Source organism: Geosmithia morbida (genome assembly GCF_012550715.1).
Source record: "Geosmithia morbida isolate 1262 chromosome Unknown scaffold_0, whole genome shotgun sequence".
In the NCBI taxonomy this organism is placed as follows: domain Eukaryota; kingdom Fungi; phylum Ascomycota; class Sordariomycetes; order Hypocreales; family Bionectriaceae; genus Geosmithia; species Geosmithia morbida.
In genome coordinates this window covers 1,978,936-2,002,235 of record NW_023336187.1, presented here as the reverse complement: position 1 = coordinate 2,002,235, position 23,300 = coordinate 1,978,936, and the positions used below count along the sequence as shown (strand labels likewise).

At 55.6% G+C, this 23,300-nt stretch overlaps 5 protein-coding genes across 5 annotated transcripts in view; 4 read left to right on the top strand and 1 right to left on the bottom strand.

Annotated features, from left to right (window-relative positions):
* GMORB2_0604 (uncharacterized protein) overlaps nucleotides 1-1,145 on the top strand; it is a gene marked incomplete at both ends in the record, with an annotated part of 1,460 nt that extends 315 nt beyond the window's left edge. The window contains one exon of the mRNA XM_035462589.1: nucleotides 100-1,145. Coding sequence (XP_035325519.1) covers nucleotides 100-1,145 — 1,046 coding nt within the window. The remainder of the gene's footprint in view (nucleotides 1-99) is intronic.
* Nucleotides 1,146-3,016: 1,871 nt separating this feature from the next.
* GMORB2_0603 (cullin 1) lies at nucleotides 3,017-5,680 on the top strand (the record flags this gene model as incomplete). Its single annotated transcript, XM_035462588.1, has 4 exons — nucleotides 3,017-3,087; nucleotides 3,361-3,440; nucleotides 3,505-5,399; nucleotides 5,492-5,680. The coding sequence occupies 4 exons, from the start codon at nucleotides 3,017-3,019 to the stop codon at nucleotides 5,678-5,680; spliced, it is 2,235 nt and encodes a 744-aa protein (XP_035325518.1).
* An 809-nt stretch (nucleotides 5,681-6,489) lies between these two features.
* GMORB2_0602 (Transport protein Avl9) lies at nucleotides 6,490-9,225 on the bottom strand (the record flags this gene model as incomplete). Its single annotated transcript, XM_035462587.1, has 4 exons — nucleotides 6,490-7,860; nucleotides 7,943-8,155; nucleotides 8,285-8,711; nucleotides 8,804-9,225. 4 exons carry the CDS (start codon nucleotides 9,223-9,225, stop codon nucleotides 6,490-6,492), a joined length of 2,433 nt encoding a protein of 810 aa, XP_035325517.1.
* A 6,865-nt stretch (nucleotides 9,226-16,090) lies between these two features.
* GMORB2_0601 (guanine nucleotide-binding protein G(i) subunit alpha) lies at nucleotides 16,091-17,625 on the top strand (the record flags this gene model as incomplete). Its single annotated transcript, XM_035462586.1, has 5 exons — nucleotides 16,091-16,214; nucleotides 16,302-16,776; nucleotides 16,877-17,006; nucleotides 17,121-17,359; nucleotides 17,526-17,625. 5 exons carry the CDS (start codon nucleotides 16,091-16,093, stop codon nucleotides 17,623-17,625), a joined length of 1,068 nt encoding a protein of 355 aa, XP_035325516.1.
* Nucleotides 17,626-19,907: 2,282 nt separating this feature from the next.
* Nucleotides 19,908-23,054, top strand: GMORB2_0600 (glycogen phosphorylase; the record flags this gene model as incomplete). The annotated part of the gene is made up of 6 exons (XM_035462585.1): nucleotides 19,908-20,073; nucleotides 20,166-20,510; nucleotides 20,573-20,862; nucleotides 20,920-22,346; nucleotides 22,481-22,553; nucleotides 22,647-23,054. 6 exons carry the CDS (start codon nucleotides 19,908-19,910, stop codon nucleotides 23,052-23,054), a joined length of 2,709 nt encoding a protein of 902 aa, XP_035325515.1.
* Between the last annotated feature and the right edge of the window lie 246 nt (nucleotides 23,055-23,300).

Genomic DNA, 23,300 nt, shown 5'->3' with positions numbered 1-23,300 from the left:
CCCCCCCCCCCCCCCAACTCTCTGGAATGAATTTGACCATACAAAAGTATGTGTGCGTGTGTGTGTATGCATGGAATCTGACACGCATCGAAACACCAGCATGGATCGCCTCATACACGGGCGTAGTCCCACCGACGGCAGAGCAGCTAGCACTGCTGCAGGTGCCGGCTACGGTGCGCGCACACCAGAACAACTCGACACCGAGTGAGCCGGAACGGAAACGCATATCGCACGACGGATTCGTGGACCTGGAGGACGGGCTCGGACCGGGCAAGCCGCGGCCGCCGCTGGTACCGCACATACTGCGGTACGGACGGGCACCGCGCGGCGGGCGACGGTGGGACCACCTGCGGACGGCCGAGCCGGTCATCGTGCCGGCGTACGGGCCGGCCATGGCGCACAACAACCACAGCCGGGGCGGCGACGTCGCCTGGGGCGAGTTCGTCCGGTCGTCTGCCTGGGGGCGAGCGCCGGGCGAGGACGGCGTGGTGGTGGACGCGGCGTACCTGGAGAAGCTGCAGCCGCTCTTCGGCCAGGACCCGGACGGCGCCTTCAACGAGCAGACGGCGCAGCGGTCGAAGCGCAGGAGCGCGCTGGCCCTGAACCAGCGCGCGTTCGAGAGGGTGCTGCGGCACCCGCTGGCGCCGCTGGCGTTCCGCCTGGTCGTCATGGTCACGTCCATCACCGCCCTGGCCATCGCCGGCCGCATCTTCCTCCTGCTCGACCGCGGCGGCGGCGGCCCCAGCGTCGAGAGGTCCCAGTCCATCACGGCCATCGTCGTCGACTGCGTCGCCGTCCCCTACCTCGGCTACATGATCTACGACGAGTACACCGGCCAGCCGCTCGGCCTGCGCTCCGGCATCTCGAAGGTGTCGCTCATCATGCTCGACGTCATCTTCATCATCTTCAAGGCCGCCAGCACCGCCCTCGCCTTCCAGTCCCTCGTCTTCAACGACATCACGGCCACGGGCGTGCGTCCCCTCGCCGCCGCCCTCGCCGCCTTCCTCCTCATCGCCCTCGTCGTCTGGACCGTCAACTTCACCGTCAACATCCTGCGTACGGTCGAGAGGCTCGGTGGCCGCGACAATCACCTGAATCGAGGTCCGGGGTCGATGCCTGCACGTCCAGCTCTGCGAGCTTGGTAAAAAAAATCAAAAAATCAAAAAATCAAAAAAAAAAAATTCCTGTTTGTGTGTGAGAGAGAGAGAGATGCCTTGATGTGAGAAAGACGTTACTGTTTGTTGTGGTTTATCTGCTGTTTGTCGGTTATTTCATGTTACTACTGAACCCCTTCCCTCTTTTGGATTTCCATGATTTTCTCTTTACTTTTTACTCTTTTCCCACATAACCCAACCCCAACCCCAACCCCGACCCCGACCCCCTCTTGTCTTTTTTTTTTTTTTTTTTTCAACCTGCCACTCTTTTCTCTCTACCCTTTGGGTATATATAACAGGCACACCACTGCGTTTCTCTCCTCTGTCTCCTGAGCTTCTCTGTCGGGCGTTTTTTTTTTGTCGGGTTGGTTGAGCGGCACGAGGCTACAAGATGTCTCGGCGCGGATCCCTCTCCGGGGGGTTGGGGGAGGTTGGTCTCTCTGGGATGCAAATGCTGTAACATTACTATTTTTTTTTCTCTCTCTTCTTATTCATGCTAGCTGTAATACTCATTCTTGGATAAGCAAATCACTCTCGAATCAGGGATGGGAAGAGGTGACAAGATGACATGACAGGGCTCGTGCTCGCAACTACATCCCAGGCTGTGGCCCTCGCTCCAAGCACCACCACCCCTCCTCTCTGCAGCGTATCGTGATCGTGATCGGTGATGCGGATGAGTAAGGATGAGGGCGGTCTCTCGCGGCAGAAGTCGGACGCTAATCCCGTTCTCTCCGTTCCCTGAACGCCTGCTGAAAACCCCGACGGAAACCCCGCTAGATCACCTGCTGAATGCCTAGAGAGCCACGGGAGACGCTGAAGCCGCTAACTATCAATCTGCACGCATCATCTTGCCTGGGGGCTGCTACGGCTGGTAGTGGTACCGCTGCCGCTCTCTGTACGCCGCTGCAGGCATCGCAGGCATCGCAGGCATCGCAGGCATCGCAGGTATTCGTGGTAGAGCGGTCCGACGGTACGGAAAGGTCCTTGTACGTATCCGCATTGCATGCGTGATGATGAATGATACGTGGTAATGGTGGTGGTGGCGGTGGTGGATAGACCACTGGTATCGCCCGCTACCTGTCACTCCGTATCCGTAGCCGTAGCACTCTCCAGGGCTCCCTCTACTGGGCTAGTATCGGATACTTAGTTGGTCGGCACTTAGCTCGCACCTCGTCTCCCGTGGCCGTACCGGATACCGCCCATGGCATCTTTCCTCTTCATGACTGATCTCACCATCAAAGCCACCCGCCATCGCTACCCATCGTCACCAACCCATCGCCAGCCACCCCGACCCTCTTCTCTCCCGTACGACAGCGCAAGAGCATCGTCGTCTTCTCAACGTCCTCTACCGGTAGGCGAAAGAGAAGAAGAAGAAGGAGCATCGTCTTCCTCGACTGGATACTTTCTCTCTCTCTCTCTCGACTCGTCGCACCTGTCAAGATTGCCGTCACCTTGTCATCACATCACCCTGCTCCTCCTCCCCCCCTCCCCCCGGGTCAGCCTACGCACTCCCGCCGATCTCGACCTCTGTTCACCCCCCCCCGACGGAACCCCTTCAGAGAGATACCCCTTGCGATACCCTCTGCTCGAACGTCGAACGTCGCCTCCTTCTCGCTCAAATCTCTGACGCCCTCGCCCATCCGAACGGCCGTCTGGGGAACCCCTCCCTGACGTCCTCACCCTCGAAACCCCCAACCCCCAACCCCCAACCCCCCCCACCACCACCACCACCACCACCACCACCACCATCACAACCGCCACCATCACAACCGCCACTACCGACATCACCACCCCATCGTCTCGGCGGCGAGCTATCGATACCTCCTCGTTGACCTCGGCACGCCCGCGACTACGTGCTCACGATGGCGTCGAGGGTAGCACAGCCGCCGGCGCCACTAGCAAAGATGCCCAACCGTGAGGACATTGTCTCGACGTGAGTTCCTCGTTGCCGATGCTGCCTCGCAACACGCGTGCGTCTCTCTGGCCCGCCTCGATGCATGTACTGACGTTGGGCCGAGATCACAGATGGGGGTACCTGCAGGCCAGCATCTCACGCATCATGGACGATCTAGAGCTTGGTATCGACATGCAGATATACATGGGCGTATACACGTCTGTCCCGCCGCTCCCTTACCCCCCCCCCTTTCCCGTCTCGACCCGTCGTCGAGACGCAGCTTGCTCTTGCTAACCGCCGATCCGACTGCAGGGCAATCCACAACTTCTGTACCTCGCAAAAGGCCGTCGGCTCGTCGTCAGGTCCTGCCATGCACACGAACCAGCGCGGAGGTATGTGGATCGGGAGGAATCGCATGCAACTAGACGTGAAGCTGACGCCTGTTCCCCGCCGCAGCACACCTTCTCGGAGAGGACCTGTATCGAAAGCTGATCGAGTACCTCCAAGCCCACCTCGACGGGCTTGTGGAGGAGTCCAAGTTCCACACGGACGAAGCCCTGCTGACCTTTTACATCAAGCAGTGGAACCGCTACACGACCGCCGCCAAGTACATCCATCACCTGTTCCGCTACCTCAACAGGCACTGGGTCAAGCGTGAGATTGACGAGGGCAAGAAGAGCATTTACGACGTCTACACCCTGCATCTGGTGCAGTGGCGCAGGGTCCTCTTCGAGAAGCTCTCGTCCAAGGTCATGGACGCCGTCCTCAAGCTGGTGGAGAAGCAGAGGATGGGCGAGACCATCGAGCACAGCCAGATAAAGCAGGTGGTGGATTCCTTCGTCTCCCTCGGCCTCGACGAGAGCGACAGCTCCAAGTCGACCCTCGATGTCTACCGCTTCCACTTCGAGCGACCCTTCCTGCAGGCGACCAGAGAATTCTACCAGGCAGAGTCGAAGCAGTTCGTCGCCGAGAACAGCGTCGTCGAGTTCATGAAGAAGGCCGAGGACCGCCTCGCGGAGGAGGAGGAGCGCGTCGGCATGTACCTCCACCAGGACATCGCCGTCCCCCTGAAGAAGGCCTGCAACCAGGCCCTGATCGCCGACCACTCGGGCCTGCTCAGGGACGAGTTCCAGGTCCTGCTCGACAACGACCGCGAGGACGACATGAAGCGCATGTACAACCTCCTGGCGCGCATCCCCGAGGGGCTCGACCCGCTCAGGGCCAAGTTCGAGGCCCACGTCAGGAACGCCGGTCTCGGCGCCGTCCAGAAGGTCCAGTCGGCCGAGGGCGACAAGCTCGAGCCCAAGGTCTACGTCGACGCCCTCCTCGAGGTCCATACCCAGTACCACGGCCTGGTGAAGCGGGCCTTCGACGACGAGCCCGAGTTTACGCGGTCGCTCGACAACGCCTGCCGCGAGTTTGTCAACCGGAACGAGGTGTGCAAGTCTGGCTCTAGCAAGTCGCCCGAGCTGCTCGCCAAGTACACCGACGTGCTCCTGCGCAAGAGCAGCACCAGCATCGAGGAGTCGGACCTGGAGCACACGCTCGGCCAGATCATGACCATCTTCAAGTACATCGAGGACAAGGACGTCTTCCAGAAGTTCTACTCGCGGATGGTGGCCAGGCGGCTGGTGCACAGCAACTCGTCGTCGGACGATGCCGAGATGAGCATGCTCGGCAAGCTCAAGGAGGCCTGCGGCTTCGAGTACACCAACAAGCTGCAGCGCATGTATCAGGACATGGAGCTCTCCAAGGACCTCAACCGGGAGTTCAGGGCCCACCTGGACAACAACGACGTGGCGACGACGCTCGACTCCACCTTCTCCATCCTGGGCACCGGCTTCTGGCCCCTGACCCCCCCCAGCACCAACTTCACGCCGCCGTTCGAGATCCAGTCGGACATTGAGCGCTTCACCCGCTTCTACAAGCACAAGCACGACGGCCGCAAGCTCACGTGGCTGTGGCACCTGTGCAAGGGCGAGATCAAGGCGGGCTACTGCAAGAACAGCAAGACGCCCTACACCTTCCAGGTGTCCGTCTACCAGATGGCCATCCTCCTCCTCTTCAACGAGAAGGAGACCAACACGTACGACGACATGCTGAGCGCCACCCAGCTGAGCAACGAGGTGCTCGACCAGGCCCTCGCCATCATCCTCAAGGCCAAGGTGCTCATCGCGGCCGGCGCCGCCGCGGGGGAGAAGCCGGGGACCGTCAAGACGTTCAAGCTCAACTACGACTTCAAGCACAAGAAGATCCGCGTCAACCTCAACCTCGGTGGCGTGAAGGAGTCGAAGCAGGAAGAGGCCGAGACCAACAAGACGATCGAGGAGGACCGTAAGCTTGTGCTTCAGGTTAGTCTCCTCTGCCCTCTCCTCCTCCCCTCCTGTCTCTCACATCCGTCCCTCTCGTAGAGGACGGCGTATGCTAATCCGAATCGTGACAGTCCGCCATTGTACGCATCATGAAGGCCAGGAAGAAGATGAAGCACTCCCAGCTAGTCAGCGAGACCATCAACCAGATCCGCTCTCGCTTCGTGCCCAAGGTCGGCGACATCAAGAAGTGCATCGAGATCCTCCTCGACAAGGAGTACCTTGAACGTCTGGAGGACGATGAGCTAGGGTATCTGGCGTAGAATATATATAAAAGGATCCAGGGAAAGCGGAGAGAACTTTGTAGGAAGGAAAGTCATGATAGAAAGATTTTTGAGGACAAAAAAAAAGGAAAAAAAGAGACCAACCACCCCTCCGTTCCCCCCCCCCCCTCCCCCAGAAAAAAAATTCAACACATCAACCAAGATGACTTTCGTCGTCTTCACATGTATATATATATATACATATATATATATATCCCTCCCTGTATTTGTAAATCTACCCGATACATCCGATACATGTCATTATCGGGATAGAACAACAACAAAAAAAAACCCCTGAGATGGGCAAGATGAATATTTGTTTTAGGGGTCCAGGGTATATAGCTATAGTAGTATTATGAGAGAAATGAAATAAGAAGAAAAAAAAGAGAAGGAGTGATATTTTTATTATTATACAATAAGATGGTGAAGAGTGCTTTTGATATAGAACGGGGGTTTCTTTCTTCAATTCCTTTCTTTCTTCTTCGATTCCCTTGTTTCCCAAATTCTTTTGAAACGTATGCTATCTATGCTCCCCTTGCTAATGCCCTCCTACCTTTTTTTTTTTTCTCAAGAAAAGAAAAAAGGCATATATGCTGATAAAGTAATTCATGATATCTTTTTCTTTTCCATCATTACTGAAATAGGGTTGAATATGCTAATGCGTATCGTATTGTTGCTGTTATTGCTGCGTCCCCCTAAAGAAACAGAAGGTGATATATTCACAAGTAAGAACAACATGTATTTTCCTTTATTTTTTTATTCGGGGGGAAAAAAAAGTGCAAGGGAAAACAGGAAAGAAGAAAGATCAATCAAGATTGTTGATGTTGTGAATCCTTCTTCTCGTGAGAATCCGAGGCAGAAGAGCTGTGCCCCGTGGCCGGACGACCAGACTCATCAGTCACCCCGGACAGGATACTCTCGCTGAAGCTGGGCTGCTGAGAGTGGCCGGGATGTTTCCTGTCGCTGTCCAGGCTGGTGTATGCCGACCTGTCGATCTCGGAGCTCCGGCTGCCGGGGCTCATGGGCGTGGGCGTAGAGGTGGACCACGAGGCGTCGTCTGTGGGCTTGTTGGCGCCGTCTGTCGGAGAACGTGACTTGCCGTTGCTGTTGCTGCTGCCGCTGCTGCTATTATTGTCATTATTGTTGCTGTTGCTGTTGTTGTTGTTGTTGTTGTTGTTGTTGCGACCAGACCCCCACGATGCACCCCATCCGCTTGTCTTGCGCTTCTCGCCCGCCCAGGCCGCCCAGCTGGACATGTAGGCGCTTGCGCGGGCGCCTGCTGTCTGCTGCTGGGCCTTGATGATGTCAGAGAACGTCGAGGTCTGGGAGGGGGAGGGGGACGAGGCGCGAGGGGAGGAGGGAGAGGGGGACGAGACGTTGGTCTTCTCCGTGCCGGCCGGGTTGGAGGCGGCGGCGGCATCTTCGGCGCGACGCCGCTGAGATTCACGCAGGTACTCCACGTCAGAGTATATGCGGCTGAACATGGTGGAGGCCTTGTCGCGGCCGGCGGCCAGGTTGCGGCCGAGCATGTCGCGGCCCTGGGCGAGGCGCTCGTCGATGTGCAGATCCTTGACCTGGTCGGCTATGCGGCGCTGGACGTCTTCGATCGTGAGCCCGCCGGCACAGGGGTGGCGGGGCTCCGAGACGGCGAAGAGGTTGGCGTCGGTGTTGGCGTCCCACATGCGGTAGTTCGTGGTGCGCGACCACGCCTCGACCCAGTCGAGGCCGTAGTCGATGGCCGGGTCGGCCTCGGTCGCCGGCGACGCGCTGCTGGAGCCGTACACGTCTGCCCCGCCGTTGAGGACGAGGTAGTTGTGGTATTTTACCGACGAGATGAGCCCCAGGATGTAGGCCTCGAACTGCGACCGGATGAACTCCTCGCTGCCAGCGTACTGCATATTGTTGGGCCGGCTCGGGTCCGACTCGTCCCAGGTCTCGTTGACCTCGTGCGTCAGGTAGTCGATCCAGCGACGGTCCGCCGCCGTCAGTGCCAGCGCCTGCCGCAGCGACGACGACGTGATGCTCACGCTGTCCTCGTCCAGGTTGATCAGGATGTCGCTGTACCGGTCCTTCTGCTGCAGGAGCAGCGAGTTGGTGCTGCCTACTATGTACGACTTGGTCCCGAAGTCGGCCAGCACGTCCAGCTGCTGGAGGGGCGTGTAGGGCCCGAACAGACTTCCCTGTTTTCCGGCGTCAGCAACGGGAAGAAGCCGAGAGGTGAGGGGGGCCATGGCCAGACGTGGCCAGATCTGAAATCGTTACCTTTCCAAAAACTTGCAGGGGAAGACCCATGAACGACAGCAGCGAGTTGCGATTACTACTCTGCAGACTCGTGGGCTTGGTCAGGCCAGTCTCGTAGCTGTTAAGTTCGGGGTCCGCGCAGTCCTGTAGGTTGCGCATGAGGCCGGGAATGAGCGATACCAGGGCAAACTGCACCATGCACAACCGATCACACTTCGATCCAAAGAAGAGCATCTACACAAAGACATGAAACGCATTAGCTCCCCAACTTCTCTTCCCTCCAATCACCTCTCCTTTCTTTCTTTCTCTTCCTTCTTCTTTATCTTGTTCCCTGCCCGTAATTTCTCACCCTGATAAACTCACCTTGGGCTGTAGGAGACAACACTTGAGCAAGACCAGAGTCTGCCACCTGAACTCGTGGACGAGCTCCCTCAGACTCATGCCGATGTACTGGTCGCGGTCGGCCTCCTCCTCGAGGATGCCCCTCGACTTTTCCTCGGACAGGCTCTCCTGGAACCTCTTGAGGATGTCGACGTCGGTGAAGTCGCGCTGGTCGAACCAGGCCTTTGTGACGATGCCCAGGCGCTGGCGCATCAGGCCAAACGACTTCGGACTGTCGGCGATGACGACGACGGCCTTTTGCACCGTGGACCGCGTCACGTCATCGGGTCGGTTGATGAGCTGGGTCGAGTCCAGCTGGCGCGTGCACGAGATGCCGAACAGGCTGGTAGCCGGGCCTTCGGACGACTCGGGCTTTAGGAGGGTAAAGTAGGAGAATTCTTCTTCGGAGCTATCTCATCGAGGAACAGACCAGACCAGTTAGCTCTCTCTGTACAGTGACATGTCGGGGAGGGAGAAAGGGGGGGAGGGGGCGGAACTCACGCGTGTGCACCGTCGCTCAGGGCCATGAACGGCAGCAGACCCCAATTGTACTTGGCGGCAGGGTCGACGCCCTCGTCGACGCCGAACCAGCTCTCGACCTCTGGGCCACGGGCGTGATGGAAGCCCACGACTGTGACGAGGGGCGTGAACGGCACTCTTGGCGTCTTGACGGGACTGGGAGTCGCGGTGCCCGTCGTCGGCCCGGTGCCCGCTGCACTTGGCGGTGTAGGCCTAGGGCCACCAGCATCATCTGCTGCCGCCGGCTGAGCGGCCGTCCCGTCACCATCGTCATCTCTGCCAGACTTGTCCCCGCTGTCCTCGGTATCGTGACCGTGCTCGGCCGGTGGCGTAGGGGGGGTACCAGACTCGATCGGCTCGGCGGCGGTCGAGCTGCGGGCAATGCCCCTGTCGTCGACGTCCATGGCGGGCTGGCGGGGTATGGTGGGAAGAAGATTGATCTTCAACTCCCGTGTGGTGTTGACTTCGTATGTATGTATGATGTATGTATGATGGAATGCGTGTGGTGGGGGATCAACGGGGGGGGGGGGGGGGTGAGAAGGTGGGGAGAGGGGCGGTAAACGAGCAAGTCTGGGGAGGAGGGCTAGACTCGGTAAATGCTGGGTTGGGATGCTCGCATGGTTGGAGATGAGACGTATCGATTGAATGGTGTACTGCAGAATCCCCCCCTCTCGATGGGACAGGGCTGTCGATGTTCTCTACGTCTGGAGTCGGATTCGGCTCTGGCTCTGATGTCGAAGATGTCCAAAAGGAAAGAAGATTGGGTGAAGCTTGAATATATCAAGTTCCGGGCTGCCTGATACGAACCTGAAGTGGAAATGATGCGCAATAGCCGAGTCTACAGTTCGAATCTCCCCCACACCGGAAACTAAAGACGAACAGCAGTCTGCCTTCTTTTCTCTTCTTTTCTTCATCCGCCCTGTAACATTGACTTTTTTTCTTTTCTGATCCTTCTTTTCTCGTCTTCTCCTCTCCCGCCAGACGCCATCTGGTATGACGGTCACTGTCGATGCCCATGTCACGTGTGAAGAAGCTCGATTCATTTTTATTAGTCATCAGCACGTGCCTGCATGTGCAATGTATGTAGGACGAGGCACCGGATCTGGTACGATCTGAAAAAGAAAAAAAAAACAGAGGGTGAGAAGGGGAAAAAAGGAAAGAAAAAAAGTCGGAGAGCAGAAGGGGGATGAGCATCTACAGGTATGCATGGCAATGGCCGTTCCAGCAGCAAAGCCCTCTACTAGTCTGCGCTGTTAGTGCGAGCCGCGGAGCATGCGAATATGATTACTGCGAGGCAGCAGTGGTGGGAAGGCCACCTCGGTCCGTCACGGGACAGCGTTACATGTGCCGATGTAATGGTACGGAGGGTACGAGTCTCCATCGGAGAAGGGAAAGAGAAGAAGGAAAGAGAAGCTGGACTCTGTTACGCGAGGCGAGACAGCCTAGGAGTGTGACCGGAATAGCTTTATCATGCAGTTGGCAGGAGAGCTTCCGCGTTCGCTGTCGACAATGTGGGGGAGGGACTGACCTGATTGCCCTATGGAATGCATGAGTGCGACGGAGTTGGGTTGGCCAGCATCCTCTCTGTACGAGCAGGCTTAGCATTACAGGTAATCTGTACATGCTGTGTGTACACATGTGTACACACTACATGTATACGCCGCTGCATGTATACACTACATGTGGGTAGGTGGTGTGTCGTCCCCTGGGGAAGTCATGTTCTCTGGAGGGAAACGGGTTTAACCTGCTGCTGTCCGCAGTTGACGAGGAGATGGGGTGATCGTGCGATGCCAGCCAGAGTCCCATGGAGTCCCACGGTTCCGAAGGGGGGGGGGGGGGGGGGGGGGGGGGGTTCTGAAGCACGTGTACGGATATATGAAATAGGAAGGAGCTTCTACATATAGAATGCTTCGTCCTTTTGACCGGGGTGTATCGAGAGCGTTGAGCTCGCGATGCCGCTAGTACTATTTACTACCGAAGAGTAGCTGCTAAGTCATTGCTCGCATATAAGTTGAGCGTATTCGCATTGGACATCCCGCATGTTGGCGATGGCCTTGTACCAGGTATCGAGTCTCTCATGACCCCCCCCTCTCGACTTGTTTTATGCAGGCTCGTCTTCGTTCGTCGCAGAGTTGAGGGCTGGGTTTGTGGCTGGAGCATTATTCGACCATTGGCATATGATAATACATGATACGGAGTATGGTAATACATGTATATAGTATATATGTAATCCGTACACGTTTACAAGTACGTCGACAAAGTGGACTTGGTCAGTTCTACTCGTAGCTGTGATTGCAGAGACAGCTCGTATAGAGATGATCTACGACTTTTGATCCCGAGGTTTTTTCTTCTTCTTCTTCAAAAAAAAAAGAACAATTTTTTTTATAAATATTTTTCATCATCAATTATTCATTTTTTTTGGGCCCTCTCTAATGCCATGAACATTGATCTCAGCACTGATGTTATTAATACTCCATACAGGTACTCTGTACTTGACTCCTCCAACGAGCTCATGTCGTCAAATACGCCGTGTTCTCTGCTTTTGGAAGCCACTACCACGTGTCAATTGATTGCCATTTGATGATCTTGCCCCCCCCTCCCCCTGGTAACCCTCGTAACGTACTACCCCTAATCTGTACATATACTATCAACATTGCTAGCCGTAAAGCCCGTGGTGAAGCATTTTTTTTCCCACACTTCTAAAAAGAATGGGGAATGAATTCTGAGCTGTCAGAGCTGGGCATTATGGCTGACCAGTGACCACCCTCCCCCCTCCCCCCTCCCCCCTGTATCGGTTTTCGGGTGGGTGGTGGTGCTCTGGCGAGAATTTGCGCCCGCCCCATTCAAGGCCGACTCGGATTCCAGCTCTGTCTCACATGAGAGGCAGCGGCGGCAGCAGCCAATAAGACAGGGACGGTCGTGTTTGTCTGCCTGGGGGGTTTTCTGCGACATGTACGGGTGATACTCCGTACATGGTTTGCGTTGCTTTTGCTTCTTGCCTTCCCCTAAAAAACCCGACCAGTCGGTCCGGGGTCGAGTAGCAATACTCGTATGTCTGGTAGTATTATGATCATCAGAGCCCGTTTAGCAGCAGGGCAGAACGACGTTTGAAGGAATCGATAGAGCCTATGCTCGGCGTCAAGATGTGACGATACTGGGTACCGTACCGTGGAATGGAAGCGTTCGAATGACAGGTACAGACAGGTAGTTGCTCTTCATCGGCGTCATCCTATACGCAACACGTACAGTCCCACCTGGTAACGTGCTCAATAATACGATGGATGGCAGCAGCAGCTTCTGGTGGCTACAGTGGCCGCTGTATCTGTACTGCGTGTCGTGCCGTGCCTGCCTGAGTGCCTGCTCGAGCACTGTCCGGCCCTGTACCTGGGCGGCTGTCGGGTCGTCTACAGTGGTCGCTTACGGTGGTCGCTGCGCTGCGTCTGTCAGTGGGCAGCACCGGCTACCTACCTATAGGCTACTTTGAAGTATACGGGCACAGGTACTATACCTACTTGCATTATTATTATGATAGGCTATCCATCCATGGATGTGACGTGTGTGTCTGAGGGGGGGGGGAGCCCTCTAACAGGCTGAAGAGACGCCCCGGTTTTGGGTGGTTCAAAGCTCGCATGCCCGACAGCCTTAGAGGACTGGAATCTGATGGAGGGAGGGGGGGGGGCCGAGAAAGTTGAGGGGGGCTCGTGCCATCCATGTATTTCCTTTCTCTCTTTCCCTTCCTATCTCTTCAAACAAGTATAATACAGATGTACGGAGTACAGATTACAGATTAGCCATGTGCAGGTATCGATTGGAAGACAAGGCTGATACTGCTACTGCTGATGACGATGCCCCGTTTTACGAACACCACCATCGATACCATCATAGTCAGGACTGCTGATCTGATCCAGGTGAGGAAGAGAGATGCGCGACTGCTGCTACTACTTGATACCCGGTATCGTCTGGTATCGATACCTGGGTATTGATAGCAGCGCGAGGCCGAGGAGACCCAGCCATCGGCATACATGTACAGATTATATCCATCACGACGGAACCAGCCGTTCTCCAACTCTTTCTCTCCTGAAGATTGCGCTTGGCTGAATCTGAGTATGCACCCATTCGCCTCATCCCGTCTGTTACTGCCAGTATTCCTACGAACTACATGCCCTTGCCCATACGGTTCAACACTCCTCCAGCCAAGACGTGCAAGGGCGTTCAGCACTCCGCTCGCGCAGGATCACGAGTGCTGCATCCATCATCCGATGATACGCACCAAGAGTATTGAAACGTTGCAATAATCGACGCGTATGCCCATATCCCACAGAGCCAAAACTGCTCACCCTTTCTTGAACCGTCGCTAGTCCCAATAGCTCTGCTGTCCTGGAGATGATGCCTACATGTATCATGTATGCACTTGCTCCGTTGCTCGCTGGCCCATCTCCCCTTTAATCTGCACGTGTATCATTGGCTGATGGCTCTACAACGAATTTAATGGCTGCAGCGTGAATACTCCGTAATACTACGAGTGTACTCTTTGAGAAGTCTTGGCCCTATATGTATCGTATTACTCCCCAATGCCTAATAATACCTAGCCCTCCTAGCCCTCTTCATCTCGTCAAGGAGCGGATCTGGGCTGAGCCACGAGGGAAATCACAGACTGGGGGTAGTCCGTCGTGGGTATAAAACCTGAAGATGCCCCCCCCTCCCCGGTCACAGAGGGATGCAAGGATGTCAGGTCACCATGGTTGTTGGCTCTAAAATGCCACGAGTGCTACATGGGTATAGCATAACTGCCCTCAGATATACATATAAAGAAGGGGAAAAAAGTACCCGCGCTCATGATTAATATAACAATCCCTGGAGCTGATGGCGGCTGTTGATATTACTACTCTGCGATACTGACTGGGCTCGAGTAACGCGGGACGGTGACTTGCCGCTACAGAGCCCATGAGAGGTCCTGCACTCTCTCTCTTCCTTCTACGAATGTCATCTTACTCCGTACTGATTTATGTGTGCGACTACTCCATAATTGTGGGCAAACTTGTGCCCTGCGTGTGTGGACATATTTCCCCTAGCTCTTACGGAGAGTGATTTTGGGTGAGGTAAAATAGGGAGGAAAATGCGGAGTGCGGTGTACCGAGCATTCATTACCTAGCAGAGGAGGGAGGTATCGACAGGTATTAACCGCATCGTCGAGTGGCCCGGGCAGCTATGTGCCGATCAGCTCGTGCTATGACACGCTCCTTCCTCAAGTGGGAGTGTTTACGGGTAATTACGTCGTATTACTTCGTCCCTTTCGTCGAGCTCCGCTGTTAAGAAAGAACGCTTCGCCTTAAAAATGGAAAACATCCGCAACAGGTCTAGCACGAGCTGTATTCACATGTAGCGATATCGTCAACTGATCTTGATTATGAAGCTCTGCTTTCTCTCTCCCTCTCTCTCTCCCCCTCTCGCCCTAATCGCTATTACTCTACGAGTAAGACTCAGCAGAGAGCGAGTGACCTCAGCTGGATGCCGTCACTCCCGTCATCCGCCACCCGTCACCGGTCCCTTCGGCCGCAACTCTCTCTCTCCGTCTCTGGCGAGCCTCCCCCTTGTCTACCTGCCTGTACACACTCGTACTGCTATTATTGCCGACGGTGTACAGATTACATGTACTGCTCCGTTTTTACTCACCAGTTCCCACGGCCTCCCCCCCACCCCCCTGTCGGCCGTGCATGTCCTACGACGTATTATTACTTACAAGTTATTACGGCCTAGGCCAGAGTGTACAGATTATTGTGGTTGTGTGATAGTAGGTAATACGGACCATGTCCGTCGTAGACCCAGCATTTGAGAGGGAATTCAATACCTCCTCCGTACCTGTATGTGGTCAAGTAGCGGCCGCTGGGGATAGACTCGTTAGTTCGACGCCAAATGGACGCCAAGTCCCGCCCGGCCGCTGTCTACGAGGTTTTAGTCGGGCTGCCTCCTTGGTATGCTTGTTCTGTACTTGTCGGAGCACAGAGATAAGAGAGTCAGGAGATGGGATAGAATTATAAATCATTGTTGTAATAAGCAGTATCATCACCTGTATGGTCTCTGGAGGGAGATGGTAGAGAGAAGAGAAAGAGTAGAGGGGGAAAAAAAAGCAGAAAGGAAAAAGTACGTATTCTTTCTCGTCGGCGGAGCAGGTGGATCCCAACCGACCGTCGCTCTTTCCTCGTGCTGTGGCCGACTCCTCCTCAAAGTTGGAAGTCGCAAAAACCCCAGTCCTTTTTTTTTTTTTAGTCCTTGCCCCGGTGGTGCCTCCCTCCGGTACAGCTAGCGAGTACGACACACACCCACTGCAGATATGGATACAGGGTCCAGCCATTGATGGTATTGATGGGCAATCACTCGTCACTCTCTGTACGCCTACGAGGCTTTGTATCTCTGTACAATATTAATACCACTATCACTACAGATTACAGGTACCTACTAGTGGTTCTGGCAGTATTAGCAGCCACACAGAAAGCCCATCTATAGGTGGAAAGTCCAAAGTCCCCCCCCTCCCCCCATCCTAGATCCTCAACCGCCGCCCGTGTGTGTCCGTCCCCCAACTGCAGCACCAGGCAGAACACAAAGGGCCCCGGTTAGCCTCGCCTGACGAACCTCCGTCATCCTCCTCCTCCTCCTCCTCCTCCTCTGCTATCCTCCTCTATCATCCTCCTCCTCTTCCTCCTCTACTGCCCATCCTTCCTCCTAACCTCCTGCTCAACCACCTCTCTTCCCTCTCTCCGTCTTCCGCGTGACCTACCACACCTCTTCCTTGATACCGACACAATCGCCCGTTCGACCACCCCATAAAGCGCCGGCGCCACTCCGCTCTCTCGCACGTACATCTCTCTCCCTTCGCTCCCACAGCTTAGCTTGCCTATCCGTTGCAGCGCTTGGAACGATACGACGCCTGCACCCGCCTCTCACCCGACGCATACTTACTCCGCAGACAGCCGATTCCGACGCATCTGTTATCTATCCCCTGGTGCCGTCTGGCAACCATTCACACGTCCTCACACGTCCTCTCGCAGACTGTCGACGATGCGCCGTGCTTAATTGAGCTCATTCGACCACATCGACGTATTCTTTATTCTTTCGCGACCAGACAGCCTCGCTCTCCTCTCCTCCTCTCGCTTCTTCTCTGCTTTCTCTCGACGCGGAAAGTTTCAAGCTCGGCGTTTATACCATCTACACGCACACCCCTCGGGGCCTTGAAACAACCGCGCCAGACGCCGGTACCCACGACTATCCACCATGGGCATGTGCATGAGCTCGAATAATGAGGAGGCAGATCAGAAAAAGAAGAGCCAAGCCATTGATAAACAACTCGAGGAGGACTCCAAGAGGTTACGGAAAGAATGCAAGATATTGCTCCTGGGTATGTTCATGGGACGGATGGACCCAAAGAGACCGTCGACGGGGGAAGGTGGAAGGTGCACGATAGCTAATACGGACCTTTTGACAGGCTCCGGCGAGAGCGGCAAGTCGACAATCGTCAAGCAGATGAAGATTATCCACCTCAAGGGCTACTCGGACGACGAGCTCTACAACTACCGCGCCACCGTCTTCAAGAACTTGGTCGAGTGCGCCAAGGCCGTCATCCACGCCATGCAGCAGTTCGAACTCGAGCCGCAGCTGGAGGAGAACAAGCGATATGCGGAGTTCCTGCTGGAATACCACGCCGAGTCGGGCCCCCAGGCGCACATTGACCAGGAAGTCGGCGTCGCCGTTCAGGCCATCTGGAACGATCCGGCAAAGGCCCTCCTGATGGAGCACCAGACCGAATTCTACCTCATGGACTCGGCAGAGTACTTTTTCCAGGAGGCTGCGCGAATCGCGGACCCGGATTACCTGCCCACCGAGATGGATGTGCTCCGTGCACGGACAAAGACGACGGGTATCTACGAGACGAGGTTCCAGATGGGGCAGCTGAGCATACAGTTAGTATCCGATACTTCTTTCCCACCCCTCCCTGCCGCTAGACAGACGGTTCTCGGGAGGGAAGGATTTCAAGGCTGACCTCGCCTAACCCGTACACAGCATGTTTGATGTCGGCGGTCAGAGAAGCGAAAGGAAGAAGTGGATTCACTGCTTCGAGAATGTCACATCAATCATCTTCTGCGTCGCCCTCAGCGAATACGACCAGGTTTTGCTTGAAGAGAGTAGTCAGGTATCTTCACCCCCGCCCCGCGGATGTTTGCCCCGAGAATTTCCAAGGCGGGAAACGCCCTGATCACAGGGAGAGAGGGGGGCGGCATGGCTGACATGAGCTTGACAACTGCAGAACCGCATGATGGAGAGTCTGCTCCTGTTCGACTCGGTCGTCAACTCGCGATGGTTCATGAGGACAAGCATCATCTTGTTCCTCAACAAGGTCGACATATTCAAACAGAAGCTGCCCAGGTCACCGCTGGGTAACTACTTCCCGGACTACACGGGTGGCAGCGACGTCAACAAGGCTGCCAAGTACCTCCTATGGCGGTTCAACCAGGTCAACAGGGCACACCTCAACCTGTATCCTCAGTGAGTCGGCCGACGTCTCTTGTCCTTCTCCTCCGTCAACCTCTTTTCCACCTCCCTCTCCCCTTCCTCCGTCCCTTGTCTCCACGTCGACCTCTGCCCCCTCTCTGCCTCCCCCACCCCTGCTGCACCGCAGAGATGATGGCTAACTGCTATGCGTATCGTGCAGTCTCACCCAAGCAACCGACACGTCCAATGTCCGACTGGTGTTTGCAGCTGTCAAGGAGACTATCCTGAATAATGCCCTCAAGGACTCGGGAATTCTCTAGACCCGAGAAACAACAAAACAAGGGAAACCAACAAACCACTCTGTCTTACTACCGGGCTTTCTTTTTCTTCCACGGGCATTATATCGGCGTTGATCAGGGCGTTTTATCGGGTCTCTGGGCCGTGTCTTGCCATCAATCCTTTGTTTTCTATACTGTTTCCTTTTTTTTTTTTTTACGAGCGAGCGTCTTTTTGGATCAATGGGCGTGTTTTCTTTAGTCTTCTTCCGTTAGTTCTGCAAGAAGAACTTGAATGGCCTGGTGGGTTTTCCGGGTGATCCTAGATTGGTCGTCTACTGATCGGGTCTCGGGGAGATTGGCTTAATTCATGGGGGAGGGAGTTCGCCTTCTTTGCCCCGCACGAATTATCGTTTGAGACAGTCTTAGATGGCCTGCAGACTGCCGTCGAGTACGGGAAACCCCCTTGGGCAAGCAGGCGAGATGCATGATGCATGGTGCCTTGTGTGTGCACCTGGTCGTACGGAGCTGGCGAGGACTGGTCATGTGGCCGGAGGGGGCGGGGCAGGTTTGGCGAAAGGGCTCCAGAGGGCAGTGTGTGTCGGGACCTTGATGATGGATGATGGGTGTTTCGATATAGATGATGGTATCACATCGAGTCGATGATTGCACTATGTTTTGAGGGGTATTGGGTGACTGAGGCAATAAGCCATTTGGAAAATCGGGAGAATACTACCTGAACGAGGGTTCACTGCTGCCTCACTCTGTGTGTCTGCACCACATGTCTATATATATATGTGTGTGTGTGCGTGTGTGTGTGTGTGCGTGTGTGCATACCTGTACGACGGCATGGCGATGCTCACTTAGTCTGCTCATCGTGCCCGTCAGCCCCGAGAAGTGACAGATGACGGGGAGGTACCACGTTCCCCGCTCTGACGATATGCGGAACCGAAATTGACAATGTATTCATTCCTAGCATTAGGCTGTAGCAGATATATGGAGCCATACTGGAGCAATGCTGCTAGCGGTACGGACAGTCATGGCACGATTTTTCGATTCGTTCCTCCGGGAGGGACGGGGGAGGGGAAAGGAGCAGGGTCGAAAAAGTACGGATGGCTCCATCGGGTGGGTGTTCGTACATTGATATTCGTGCGCGTCGTCCCATGGAGCCCCAGACCAGAATTAGAACGGCTGTGCAGATTGCGTTGCGGTTCCGGCCCACCGTGATTCGAAGCGTTGGTCCCCGAGGTGTGCCATGTCCGGCCCATCCGTTGCTGAGAGGTCAGCATCCAAACGGACAGAGCACAGAACATGCAGTCACGACAAAAGTGACGGGAAGAAGAGAGATGGAGAGAGGGAGAGAGGGGGAGAGATGGAGAGAGAGAGAGAGAGAGAGCGTGTGTGTGTGTGTGTGTGTTACGGTAGGTTGCGAGAGCAGTCGATACACGCAATGTACTCGGACAGCTACTAGAGAGCATGCAGTATTGTTGATAGAGATATCGATCGCTCTAGAGTTCTAGACGAGATAAACTTGCAAGGTGCCTGAGAGCAACAACTACACGTGGGTCAGCGGCGACGGATACGAGAAGGATCAGGAACCTGTCCTTGTTTTGCCAGCAGCGATGATGTTCCTTCAATGCTACCTCTAGAGATGCCAACTGCGGAAGATGGACTGATAGGTGACTGATTGCCATTGACCAGGTCCATCGGCTAGGTGATGTCGGCTGTCACCCTCGCCACCTGTAGGCCATAGCCGATGCTTGTACCCCCTCCTACCTTGTATCTTCGCGGCAGTAATATACACGAGATACAGTACGGGAGTATCGTTAGTACCTTTGTAGCAGTCAGGTAGAGAAGCAAAGCTGCCAAGATGAGAAAATGGCGTGAGGCGTTCTGCAATCCCGGGAAGGAGCTGCGTCACCCGTAGCTTCCCCTCTCTCTCCTCTTCTTTCTCTCCTCTCCTTCCTTTCCTTTATCATGGGAACCTATTCCATCTTTCCTTTCATCTGAGAGACCATTGACCCTTTGTTGTCACGGAAAGAAAGAGGACAGAAAAGGAAAAGAACAGCGTCTCGATCTGGCCTATTCGTCTAACCCCAAGCACCTCAAGCACCCCGCGCGCGCGTTCCCCAGATATAGGAGCATATTACATACCCCACCCTCTTGTCCACTTTCCCCGTTGGGAGAGCTTCATAAGTGAGCGAGCCCATGTCGTTGTTCCACGCATCATGTAAGGGAATTGATTGACTGACGGACATGTGAGATACCAAACAAGAGGAACACACCAAGAAGAAATAGGGACCGGGAAAGAAAAAAAAGAAGAAGAAATGTCTGAACAGGAGCCTCAGCGTATCCCTGTTCGAGAGCGTCGCCCCTCGTTGGGCGCTCCGATCGTCGACATCCAGGGCGCCGTCAGCCCCGAGGGGATGTCACGCCCGAAGCATAGAAGAACATTGACTGGTCTAGGTGCTAGTGAGATAAAGAGTGTCGTCGGTATGTTTTCTCTCTCTCTCTCTCTCTCTCTCTCTCTCTCTGTGCAGAGTCGATGATCCCTCATGAAAGATGGATGACCCGCTGACACCTAGGTCGTGTGTGTCCGTGCACAATAGCCTCGATCCCTGAACCACAGCGCGAGGCCTGGAAGCGTGCTCAATCGACCGGATTCCATGACAAGGAGGCCTTTGAGAAGAAGGTCGTCGGCCATGTCGAGACCACGCTCGCCCGCAGCATGTTCAATTGCGATGAGAAGGCCGCCTACTCGGCCACCAGCTTGGCGTTCCGCGACAACCTCGTCCTCGAGTGGAACCGCACGCAGCAGCGCCAGACGTACGCCGACACCAAGCGCGTGTACTATCTCAGTCTCGAGTTCCTCATGGGCCGCGCGCTGGACAACGCCATGCTCAATGTCGGGCTCAAGGATACTGCGCAGGGTATGTGGGTAGGAGAGGCAGAGAAGCGAAGAAAGATGCTGACAATATTCTTCGACCATCAGCCGGTCTCTCTGAGCTCGGTTTCCGCATCGAAGATGTCATCGGCCAAGAGCACGATGCTGCTCTGGGGAACGGCGGCCTCGGTCGGCTGGCTGCCTGCTTCCTCGACAGCTTGGCCTCGCTCGACTACCCTGCCTGGGGATACGGTCTGCGCTACCGCTACGGAATCTTCAAGCAGGAGATCATCGACGGCTACCAGGTCGAGGTGCCAGACTACTGGCTCGACTTCAACCCCTGGGAGTATCCCCGTCATGATGTGACTGTCGATGTGAGTCTCCGTCGAGCATGCCGTGTGCGTTTGTGCAGTAAGACCGAGTCGGTTCATTGACTGAAACAAAACGGGCAAAAGATCCAATTCTTTGGAAACGTTCGCAAAGAGACAGACAAGGACGGCAAGACGCAGCCCATCTGGGAGGGGGGCGAGGTCGTCACGGCGATTGCCTACGACGTCCCCATCCCGGGATACGGCACGCCGACGACCAACAACCTCCGTCTGTGGTCGAGCAAGGCCTCGGGAGGCGAGTTTGACTTTCAAAAGTTCAACAGCGGCGACTACGAGAGCTCCGTGGCGGAGCAGCAGCGGGCCGAGACCATCAGCAACGTGCTGTACCCCAACGACAACCTCGAGAGGGGCAAGGAGCTGCGGCTGAAGCAGCAGTACTTCTGGGTGGCGGCGTCGCTGTACGACATTGTGCGGCGGTTCAAGAAGACGAACCGGCCGTGGAAGGAGTTCCCGGACCAGGTGGCCATCCAGCTCAACGACACGCACCCGACGCTGGCAGTCGTCGAGCTGCAGCGCATCCTGACGGACATCGAGGGTCTGGAGTGGGACGTGGCGTGGGGCATCGTGACGAACACGTTCGGCTACACCAACCACACGGTGCTGCCCGAGGCGCTGGAGAAGTGGCCGGTCGGGCTGGTGCAGCACCTGCTGCCGCGACACCTGCAGATCATCTACGACATCAACCTCTTCTTCCTGCAGCAGGTGGAGAAGGCGTTCCCGGACGACCGCGACATTCTCCGGCGCGTGTCCATCATCGAGGAGTCGCAGCCCAAGATGGTGCGGATGGCGTACCTGGCCATCGTGGGGTCGCACAAGGTCAACGGCGTGGCGGAGCTGCACTCGGAGCTGCTCCGGACGACGCTGTTCCAGGACTTTGTCAAGATATACGGGCCGGACAAGTTCATGAACGTGACCAACGGCGTGACGCCCCGGCGCTGGCTGCACCAGGCCAACCCGCGGCTCTCGGAGCTGATCGCCTCCAAGATTGGCGGCCACGGCTTCCTCAAGGACCTGACCAAGCTGTCCGGCCTGGAGCCCCTGGCGGAGGACCCGGCCTTCCGCAAGCAGTGGTCCGAGATCAAGCACGCCAACAAGGTGCGCCTGGCCGCGCACATACGCGAAACGACTGGCGTCGAGGTCAACCCCTCGGCCCTCTTCGACATCCAGGTCAAGCGCATCCACGAGTACAAGAGGCAGCAGCTCAACATCTTTGGCGTCATCCACCGCTACCTCAAGCTCAAGGCCATGAGCCCCGAGGACCGCGCGAAGCAGCAGCCCCGCGTGTCCGTCTTCGGCGGCAAGGCCGCCCCCGGCTACTGGATGGCCAAGCAGATCATCCACCTCATCAACACGGCCGGTGCCGTCATCAACCAGGACGAGGAGATTGGCGACCTGCTCAAGGTGATCTTTGTCGAGGACTACAACGTCAGCAAGGCCGAGATTATCTGTCCCGCCTCGGATATCTCTGAGCACATCTCGACTGCAGGAACGGAGTGAGTTTCTTCTCCCTTCTCTTCGTCTCTCTTCTCCCCTCCCATCTTTTTGCTTTTTTTTTCTTTTTCTCAATTGCATCCTCGGTGAAAGGAAAAGAGGGAGACAAGTCAGCTGACGTTTACGTGCCTCGCAGGGGATCCGGTACGAGCAACATGAAGTTTGTCCTCAACGGAGGCTTGATTATCGGAACATGTGATGGTGCCAACGTGAGTTGTACTTTTGCTTGACATGTGCACTACGTGTATATATATATATGATATGATATGATACGGAGCTGATTTATTTCCTGCCTCGTACAGATTGAAATCACGCGGGAGATTGGCGAGAAGAACATCTTCCTCTTTGGCAACCTGGCCGAAGACGTCGAGGACCTCCGACACGCGCACACGTACGGCACGCACAAGATCGACGCAGACCTGGACGCCGTGTTCCGGGAGATTGAGAAGGGCACGTTCGGGCGTCCCGACGACTTCAACGCGCTCATCTCGGCCGTCAGGGACCACGGAGACTACTATCTCGTCTCGGACGACTTCCACAGCTACATCGAGACACACAGACTTGTGGACGAGGCGTACGCCGATCAGGACGCCTGGGTGACCAAGGGGATCCTGTCGGTGGCGAGGATGGGCTTCTTCAGCAGCGACAGGTGCATCAACGAGTATGCTGACTCGATCTGGAACGTTGAGCCTCTGCTTGTCAAAGAGTGAGATTATCGAAAGTGGAGGGGGGGGGGGGGGGGGGAAGGAGGCATCTTTCATCGGATTCGGATCACATGCTCTTTCTTATTGGTTAGATGTTCTCAAAATCACGATATATATATATGTATGTATATACATATATTATATATACATTTCCTTTCATTTCAAAGCAACAATACATTACATTACTCCTCTTTCCCCCCACCCTCTTTCCTCTCTGGATCTCCTTCATGATGACGTTGTGCATGAGGATGT